The 9882-nt window shown below is 45.2% G+C and overlaps 1 protein-coding gene across 2 annotated transcripts in view; it reads left to right on the top strand.

Annotated features, from left to right (window-relative positions):
• The window catches only part of USP18 (ubiquitin specific peptidase 18), a 24382-nt gene extending 14673 nt beyond the window's left edge, over positions 1-9709 (top strand). Inside the window, exons 4-9 of one of the 2 annotated variants that reach the window (XM_012809310.2) lie at positions 3358-3437; positions 3734-3880; positions 4980-5075; positions 5906-6073; positions 8053-8184; positions 8661-9709. In XM_012809310.2, coding sequence (XP_012664764.1) covers positions 3358-3437; positions 3734-3880; positions 4980-5075; positions 5906-6073; positions 8053-8184; positions 8661-8714 — 677 coding nt within the window. In that variant the 3' untranslated portion in view covers positions 8715-9709. Of the gene's footprint in view, positions 1-3357; positions 3438-3733; positions 3881-4979; positions 5076-5905; positions 6074-8052; positions 8508-8660 lie in introns of those variants that run through there. The other variant, XM_023517130.1, reaches the window with a different exon arrangement.
• Positions 9710-9882: the final 173 nt, after the last annotated feature.

Below are 9882 nucleotides of genomic sequence, written 5' to 3'. Positions count from 1 at the left end.
CGTTGTTGTTTGGCGGGCCCGGGCTGGATTCAAACCCGCCACCTTAGGTGTATGTGGCTGGCGCCTTAGCCACTTGAGCCACAGGCACCAAGCCAGGGCTGTTGGTTTTTAAGGCTGCTATAGAGTGGGAAGAAAGGAATGGGAATGGGCATAAGCCAAGTTTAAAAAGCCATAAATAGGCATGGTGGCTCACACCTGTAATCCTAGCACTCTGGGAGGCTGAGGTAGGTGGATTGCTTGAGCTCAGGAGTTCGAGACCAGCCTGAGCAAGAGCAAGACCCTATCTCTACTAAAAATAGAAAAACTAGCCCAACGTGGTAGCAGACACCTGTATCCCAGCTACTTGGGACGCTGAGGCAAGAGAAGCACTTGAACTCAGGATTTTGAGGTTGGTGTGAGCTATGACACCACGGCACTCTACCCTGGGTGACAGAGCGAGACTGTGTCTCAAAACATAAAAAAATAAAATATCATAAATCTGCTCTTTATACTTAGATTCAGCAGTTTTTCTCAAATAAAAATTCCTCAGATTGTTGTAACTGTTCGTTAATTTTCAGAGTTCTGAAAAGTTGGCTTGAGGATCTTTGTCCGCGTTTTCCTTGCTTTTCTGGAGGAGCAGGTTTATGGAGGCCCCCACCTCACCCCTGCAATGATAGTCTCACCCTCATTTAGCTTTCCACAGCAGATTGTACCCACTGTTTATCTTATTTAAAAAATTCTTGTTTGTGATTATTTGGATACTTCTCCTCCCCTAGAATATATAGAATGTAGATTTGTTTTTTTCTTTTTTGAGACCAGAGTCTCAAGCTGTGGCCTTGGGTAGAGTGCTGTGGCGTCATAGCTCACGGCAACCTTCAACTCTTGGACTCAAGGAATCCTCTTGCCTCAGTTTTTCTGTTTTTAGAAAAACTGCTCAGCCCCATCTCTGTTGGGGTCCTGACCTGGGGGCAGGCTCTGCTAAGACCTGTGGGACTGGTGCAACCGAATGAAGAAATATAAAGTTAGGAATGATGATCAAGAGATGTGAGACACAGAATAGAATTTTCGAAGGTGGGAGCTCAGGGCTTGAGCTATTTCCTTGGTCTCTGCCCCAGCCAAATGCAAATCTCCACAATGGGTATCTGCTTTGTGTGTTTAGTGGGCAGGAAATGACCTAGAAGGTGTATCTGGTCTAGGGCTTGTCATAACCTCTTTTATGACCATTTCCTTCCTCAGAGTGTTCACAGACTCAGCAGGGTATTGGTGTAAGCTGTGTCCCCAGTAGGCCAGAGTTTCAGGAAAGGCCAGAAACTTGTTCAGATAAGAAATTTAACAATGGCTAGCTTAAAGGTAAACTAGCTGACTTTTCTTTGTTGCAACTCAGTCAGCTTACTTTTGAATTTTCCCTTTTTCTGGGGGTGCCCTCCCTGCTAAGAATGGGGTCTTGGTCCTCATTCTTCCTGCAGGTCTCGAACTCCTGAGCTCGAGAAATCCACCCCCTGTGGCCTCCCAGAGTGCTGTGATTACAGTTGTGAGGCACCATACCTGGCCTCTTTTCTTGAGACAGAGTCTCACTCTGTAGCCCTCGGTAGAGCACTGTGTTATTATAGCTCACAGCAACTTCAAACTCTAGGGTTTGAGCAGTCCTCTTGCCTCAGCCTCCCTGGTAGCTGGGACTACAGGTGCCCACCATAATGCCTGGCTATTTTTTTCTATTTTTAGTAGAAACAGGATCTTGTTCTTGCTCAGGCTGGTCTCAAACTCCTGTGCTCAGGTGATCCACCTCTCTTGGCCTCCCAGAGTGCTAGGATTACAGGCGTGAGCCACCACTGCTGACCAGCATATAGGTTTCTTGGGGACAGGAACTCTCTCTAGCACATTCAAATCCTTGCACATAAGCAGGTATTAAGTAAACTATAGGTTGGAAAGTACCCCCCCACCCCCCCACACTTCTTGTGGTCAGATGACACCAAATGTCTCCAGAAGGCAAGGCGGTCTGACTTCCTTCACATCCAGCGCCAGCTCTGTGGCAGGCAGGCAGGCAGCCTTCTGTGAGCTATTCCCTGGAGAACACCATTTCAGTCCTGCTCCTAGCCTGTTTGTCACAGAGTTTAGGGTTCATTATCTTGCAACAGACGAATCTGTTCAAATATAAAATGTTCAGCAGTGATGCGTCAGGTGGTCCACTGTTGTAGATAAGAAACAAAGCTCACGGTTCGGCACCTGTGGCTCAAGTGGCTAAGGCACCAGCCACATCCACCTGAGCTGGAGGGTTCAAATCCATCCCGGGCCACTAAACAACAATGATGGCTGCAACCAAAAAATAGCTGGGCATTGTGGCGGACACCTGTGGTCCCAGCTACTTGGGAGGCAGAGGCAGGAGACTCGCTTGAGCCCAGGAGTTGGCGGTTGCTGTGAGCTATGATGCCACGGCACTCTACCCAGGGGGATAGCTTGAGGCTCTGTCTCAAAAAAAAAAAAAGAAAGAAAGAAAGAAAGAAACAAAGCTCACAGTCTTTGCCTTCGTGGAGCTTATAGTTTAGAGAGATAGCACAAAGACAAAAGCAAAATAAAATAAAAGCCCACAACTGTTGAGTACAGATCATGGTAAGTATTGTGAAGGAAAGACAATGGTGTTGGGATGGCAGCTGTAGTGTATTCACAGCGACCACCTTTTCTTGCAATGTCTTTGCGTTTGCGATGTCTTTGCATTTTGGGCACTCATCTATCCTTTCGCAAGATGGTTCTCAGTGTGTTTTTCATTTTCTTTGGCTCCCTGGGTTTCTTAGACTGAATAATTTTAAATTCATTTATATTTGTTCACAAAACTTTCCGCCTTACATTTACCTATCTAACATTTGTACAATTCATTGTTTAATTCCATCTTCCTCTTAGCATCACCTGACACTGAGATGGTTCTTTCCATTCTTGTTTTCCTAAATACCTTTGAAGAAAACCTGGGTCAGATATATTGGGAAGCTATTCCATTGTAGGGGGTGGGGGTAAGAAAATACATAAAGGGGCTGAGGACTGAATGGTCATAGGGATCCAGTTAGAGTATTGGGTGGGTATAGACATAGAGAATCCAGTATTGACCTTGGTTCTCACTGGCTGGGGGCCAATAGGGGTGGCTGCTAAGTGAGGGGGCAGGAAACTTGTGTCATGCAGTGGGACTGGAGCTTCACTTTTAAGAGGAGCTCTCAAAAATCAAATCCAGGCTTATTGTTCATTTATTGATCCCTAATATTTAGTGTGAACTTAGCCTATTTGTGGGGGGGAGGCTAGAAGTGTTGAGTATTTATGTTCCTCTAGGCAGCAGGACCCCGAGCCTGAGGAGTGTCTCCTCACTAATTGGGCTGTCACTTTCTCTTTGGCCAGTGTTTGTCCAGCATGATGCTGCTCAACTCTACCTCACAATCTGGAACCTAATTAAGGACCAAATCACTGATGTGGACTTGGTAAGAACCAAGAACTAGAGCACTCAGAAGTTTGAGATGCTGCTCACGTAGCTCCTTTCACTATCGTTTATGCAGTGTGTCGAGAGGCATAAAAAGAGTTGATTCCCATAAAATGCTTATATGTTCCCTAATATTGTTACTGTTATTCTGCTCCTTTATGCATAGAGCAAAGAGCATTAGTGACGACCATTTCTGGAGCTTCTGTCTGTTGGCTCCAACTTGGGGAAACTGGTCTGACCTGGTCGATGGTTTTGCACTCGCCTGACCTTATGGTTTTGTGCTCCTCCCTCTTGCAGGTAGAGAGGCTTCGGTCCCTGTATACAATCGAGACCAAGGAGTCCTTGGTTTGCCTTGATTGCACAATGGAGAGTAGCAGGAACAGCAGCCTGTTAACCCTGCCCCTTTCTCTCTTTGGTGCGGACTCAAAGCCCCTGAAAACACTGGTGAGGGTTTCTCTCGGTAGATTTGTTGTACCTATGTGTCCGTTTTCTGTTGTTATAACTGAATGCCTGAGACTGAGTGCTTTATAAAGACAGGGAATTTGTTTCTTACAGTTCTAGAGCCTAGGGAAGTCCAAGGTTGAACAGCTTCATCTAGAGAGAGACTTTTTTTTTTTTAAAGAGAGCCATCTTACTGTAGAGACTAGCTGCAGTGTCCCAAGATAGTGCAGGGCATCAGGTGGCAAGGAAGCTGAGCTTGGCTAGCTCAGGTCTCTCTTCCTTTTCTAATGAATCTACGAGTCCCATTCCAACCCATGAATCTATGAATGACTTAATTCATTCGTAAGGTCACAGCCCTCATGATCCAGTCACCTTCTAAAAGCCCCAACTCACCATACTCACATTGGGGGTTAAGTTTCAACATGAGTCTTAGGAAGGACAAACATTCAAAACACAGCACCATACAACCCAGTGTTGCCAAATCCCCCTGGCTTCTTTTATCTACCCTTTGTTTTTGTTTTTATTTTTTTAGACACAGAGTCTCACTTTGTTGCCCTTGGTAGAGTACTGTGGCATCACAGCTCACAGCAACCTCCAGCTCTTGGGCTTAGGCGATTCTCTTGCCTCAGCCTCTCAAGTATCTGGGACTACAAGCGCCTGCCACAATGCCTGGCTATTTTGTTGTTGCAGTTTGGCCAGGGCTGGGTTGGAACCCGCCACCCTCCGTATATAGAGCCGGCCAGCACCCTACTCACTGAGCCACAGGCCCCGCCCTACCCTTTGTTTTTAAAACGTCACTTTTTATTACATTTGCATGGCCTCTGGCCAAGATCTCTTTTGTTTTGGAAAAAGCCATTTTTTTCCTCCTACTTCCACTTTCTTAACTCTGGTCCCTTAACAAATGCCCCCTCCTGCTTTGTTCCTTCAGTCAGAAAATGCTTTTCACAATCCTGCCAAGTGTACCACACCAGGCATGACATTAAGGGGGACATGAAGAGAACCAGAACAAAAGCTTAAATCCCCACCTGCAAGGTGCGAGGAGGTTGTACTCAAGATGCGAAATACCAACCCTGCTTTTTTCTTGTTCTCCTGGGTCGGATAGGAAGATGCCCTCCAGTACTTCTTCCAGCCCAAGGAGTTATCAAGCACGAGTAAGTGCTTCTGCCAGAACTGTGGGAAGAAGACCCGTGGGAAACAGGTACTCATCCCCTAAAATCAGATACAGTCCCTTAGTATACATGGGGGATTGATTTCAGGACCCTCACTTTTACCCAAATCCTGGCATACTCAAGTCCCACAGTCTGCCCCGTACAACCTGTGTATATGAAAAGTCAGCCCTTCCTATGTGACAGTTTCACATCCTATACATACTGTAACTTTTGGTCTGCGTCTGTTTGCGGATGTGGAACCTGTGGATGTAGAGGAGGGTTGACTATATTAACTGGAAGAAAACTTCGTATATAAATGGACCCACGCAGTTCAAACCGGTGTTGTTCAGGGGTCAGCTATGCTTCACTAGTCTGGGGTTGCCGCTAGTCGATTTCCCAATAGAGTCTTCAGACTCCTCAAGGGCTCCTCATGGTAGTTGAAGGAGAGAATCCAGGTCAGGCTAGTATCTGGGATCCTGGGGTTTCTGATTTCCAGAGCTGTACACGTGGCTTCTCAGATCACATCACTGAGAGGGACAGAGCCTTCTAAGGACAAGAGAAGGTTCGAGTACAGAGGGCAGGGTTTTTTCCCTCAGCTCCCTAGAGCAGACTCTGTAGTTCCCTTGGGTTCTGGGACCTGTGCAGAGTCCTGGGACTGCATGTGCCTTTTGTGTGGAAACATGTAGGATTGTAATAGTCAAGTGCTTACTTATTCTTGGAGGGGCTCAACAGATGCAGTGAACGTAAACCATTAACTCTTGTTATATCATGCTGCTCTACTCTTTTGGGGGAAAATGTACCACCAGCCCTGACATTTCTGTGAATCTACTCATTTCAAGCGCCTTAGGATTTTATCTCCACGGTGATTTGGCTTTTTCAGGTCTTGAAGCTGACCCACTTGCCCCAGACTTTGACCATCCACCTCATGCGATTCTCTATCAGAAATTCACAGACTAAAAAGGTGTGCCACTCACTGTATTTCCCTCAGAGCTTGGATTTCAGTCAGGTTCTTCAAACTAAGCAAGACCTCTCTGATGAGGAGGAACAGGTAGGTGAGCGGCTCCTTACCTCCTTCTCCCGGCATCTCACCAGATAGCACGCCCTCTATTTAGACTTGTCCCCCTAGTCCCTAATCTGCTTCAAGTCTCCCATTCATCAGAGATAGCATTCTTAGGTGTCTCCTCTGTGTCATTCTCTCATCTAAGAAATCACATTCTCTGCTGGCCTTGCTTGGGATACACCGAGAGAGGAAAACAAGAGTTTGGTGTGATTCATAGAAGCAAATTCATATATTCGGTGTTTACATTTTTAACATTATCTTAATGATGAAAATCTGTGTGTTCTTGAAAAACAAGGATGGACTGTTACTACCATCAGTGCTGTTCGTAACTACTGTTCTTTTCTTTTAAGATTCAAGACTTTCTGGACGAGCTTGGTGGCTCACACTTATAATCCTAGCACTTGGGGAGGGCAAAGCAGGTAGATCACTTGAGCTCAGGAGTTTGAGACCAGCCTGAGCAAGAGTAAGATGAGAGCCCATCTCCAAAAAAAACCTACTGGCCAAGCCTTGTGGCAGATGCTTATAGTCCCAGCTACTCGGGAGGCTGAGGTTGGAGTATCACTTAAGCCCAGGAGTTTGAGGATGCTGTGAGCTATAACACCATGGTTCTCTGCCCAGGGCACAGAGTGAGACTCTGTCTTAAAAAAAAAAAAAAAGGTTTTAAGATTTTCTTTATTTCCAAATATTAAGGGAAGGAGCCCATCCATAATTCAGTATTTTTCTTTTGAAATAACACGTGGAATACTTTCAGATGCATAGGCAAATATGATATTTTGTTTTCTTAGTACCAATTACTTTCTTATTAAAACAACCTGTGGGCTCAGCGCCTATAGCTCAACCGGCTAAGGCGCCAGCCACGTACACCTAAGGTGGCGGGTTCGAATCCCCAGCCCGGACCCGCCAAACAACAATGATGGCTGCAACCAAAAAATAGCCGGGCGTTTGTGGCGGGCGCCTGTGGTCCCAGCTACTTGGGAGGCGGAGGCAGGAGACTCGCTAGAGCCCAGGAGTTGGAGGTTGCTGTGAGCTGTAATGCCACAGCACTCTGCCCAGGGGGACAGCTTGAGGCTCTGTCTCAAAAAAAAAAAAACAACCTGTGTCCACTTGGAGGCTAAAATACCATCTTTTGCCATGTAAAATGTGCACCCATGTCTTTGATCCAAACTTTCAGGAAAGAAACATTTGGTTTTAATTTTTTTTTTTAAGACAGTTTTACTCTTTTGCCTTGGGTAGAGTACTATGGTGTCATAGCAACTTCAGACTCTTGGCTGCAAGTGATTCTATCGCCTCAGCCTCCTGAGTATCTAGGACTATAGGCACCCACCACAACAGCCAGCTAGTTTTTCTATTTATAGTAGAGACAGGGTCTCACTCTTGCTAAGGCTGGTCTCGAACTCTTTTTTTTTTTTTTTTTTTTGAGACAGCGTCTCACTATGTCGCCTGTGGTAGACATAGTGGCATCACAGCTCACAGCATCCTCAAATTCTTAGGCTTAAGAGATTCTCTTGCCTCAGCCTCCCGAGTGACTGGGATTATAGGCGCCCGCCGCAACGCCCGGCTATTTTTTTGGTGCAGTTGTCATTGTTGTTCAGCTGACCCGGGCTGGGCTCGAACCCGTCAGCCTTGGTGTATGTGGCCAGCACCCTACTCACTGAACTATGAGTGCCAAGCTGAACTCTTCTTTTTTGATTAGCTGTGAGATTTTTTTTTTTTCAGGTTTTGGCTGGAGCTGGGTTTGAACCCGCCACCTCTGGCACATGGGGCCAATGCCCTACTGCTTTGAACCACAGGTGCCGCCCAGCTGTGAGATTCTTAAGGTCAAGAACTATTTTCTAGTATCCTTGAACTACCAGTACCTGGTATACATCAGGAAATGTATAAATATGGGATGAAATTATGTGTTTTTTAATTTAAGACTAGGGCTAGAACAGGAAGAGTTATGGGTGAATCATTTTCTTTCGTTCCAGTCTGGAGGACAGTACGAACTCTTTGCAGTGATTGCCCACATGGGAAGGGCTAACTGTGGTCATTACTGTGCCTACATCAGGAATTCTATGGATGGAAAATGGTTCTGCTTCAATGACTCCAATGTTTGCTGGGTAAGAAACGTCATCCAAAAAGTTGCCACTTGCTCTGAATTAGCCACCTTTAATAAATTCTGAGTTCAAGACTGCATAGGTCCTCAAGAGCAAGACATTTCGTGGTCGTATTTTCTTTGGGGCCTTTGACGAGGTTTAAAACCCATTTCTGCAGGAAGTCCCCATCAAATTTACAGCTCTTAAGAGTCCACTTCAGTTTCTAGGTTTTTGGTATTCTAGGCTCAGTGCCTTACAGACTCATGCTTTTGTGGGAAACGTCTGGAAAACAAGAAGAGTTAGAAATATATAAATTAGGTCTTTTGGAGAAACATAATAAAGTTTAAACAGAGGTACAATAGACGCTTCAGGTTTGGGGGAGTTACTAAGGGTGGGTTTGTCTGGAGGAGTGAGGGAGGGAAAATTATAGCACCATGTAGTCTGTGGGTGCTTAATAAATGTCAGCTGGCTGCTTGACTCATTTATTTATGTACTTCCAGGTGTCCTGGGAAGATATCCAGTGCACCTATGGAAATGGTACCTACCTCTGGTAAGGAAAGCATTTGAGTAATGAACACCTGACGAGCTTACACAGGGTTCTTGGAGCTGTATGAAATTGTTTGGGGTTCAGTTGTTACTATTACACTGCTGACTCCCCAGAGACTATCAGCTAACCATGTTTTTGTCACAATTTAGACTCTAGTCATACTGAAGTATAAGTAGCTCTCCAAACAACCATGTCCTCCAACTTTCCCCTGCATCTTGCAGTTGCCCGCTCCTAATTTACCACATAGGCAAATCCTCACTCATGTTCTAATATTCCTGGTCTTTTCCTGCTCTGTGAAGTCTTTACTAATTCACAAATAGATTTGTAGGGGGCTCCCATCTGCTTCTGCTGCATTCTGAGCATATCTCCTTTACAGCAAGGGTCACATTGTTTATTAACTGTTGCTTATATAACTTGCTTTCACATTAGATCATGAACTCTTTGGGGAAAGGATTGCTTTTTTTATTTTTCTTTATCTGACTTACTTACAGTGAGTGTCAGTAATCATTTTTTAAAACCAATAACTACAGAAGGGGACCTGGGGTGGAGGGAAGTCTGGATGAAGTTAAAGCAGAGAGGGTGTTTAGTTTTTTCAGCTGAGTTTTCAGATGGCATACCAAAGATGGTATTTATGATGATTTTCGGCTGCAGAGGTAAGCCTGATCATTGGAAAAATAATCAATTACAGTAGGTGAAACACGTCTGAAATGCTCCTTCTACTTTTCATCTTTCTCTTCTGTTTCTTCTAAGCATCCTTCTTAGATGCCCAATCTTTGTCACTTTTTGGTTGTATTGATTCCCTCATTATCTAAATCAGGGTTTGGCACATTTTCTCTGCAGAAGGCCAAAGAAAAAATATTTCAGGCTTTATGGCCCATATAGTCTCTGTTGCAACCACTTAACTGCCCAGTAGCACAAACGCAACCCTAGATAGAACATAAGCGAATAAGCATGTCTTGTGTTCCAGGTAATTTGCCAAAAAACGGGGTTGGATTTGGTGCATGGGCCCATGGTTTGTCAACTTCTGATTTTCGTATTAACTAATAAAAACTCAGTGGTAGGCTCGGCGCCTATAGCTCAACCGGCTAGGGCGCCGGCCACGTACACCTAAGGTGGCGGGTTCGAATCCCCAGCCTGGACCCGCCAAACAACAATGACGGCTGCAACCAAAAAAT

This window comes from Otolemur garnettii, unplaced genomic scaffold, assembly GCF_000181295.1.
Source record: "Otolemur garnettii isolate 467f Iridium unplaced genomic scaffold, OtoGar3 scaffold00104, whole genome shotgun sequence".
Lineage (NCBI taxonomy): Eukaryota > Metazoa > Chordata > Mammalia > Primates > Galagidae > Otolemur > Otolemur garnettii.
The sequence above is the reverse complement of the archived record's forward strand: the minus strand, read 5'-3'. Positions and strand labels throughout refer to the sequence as shown.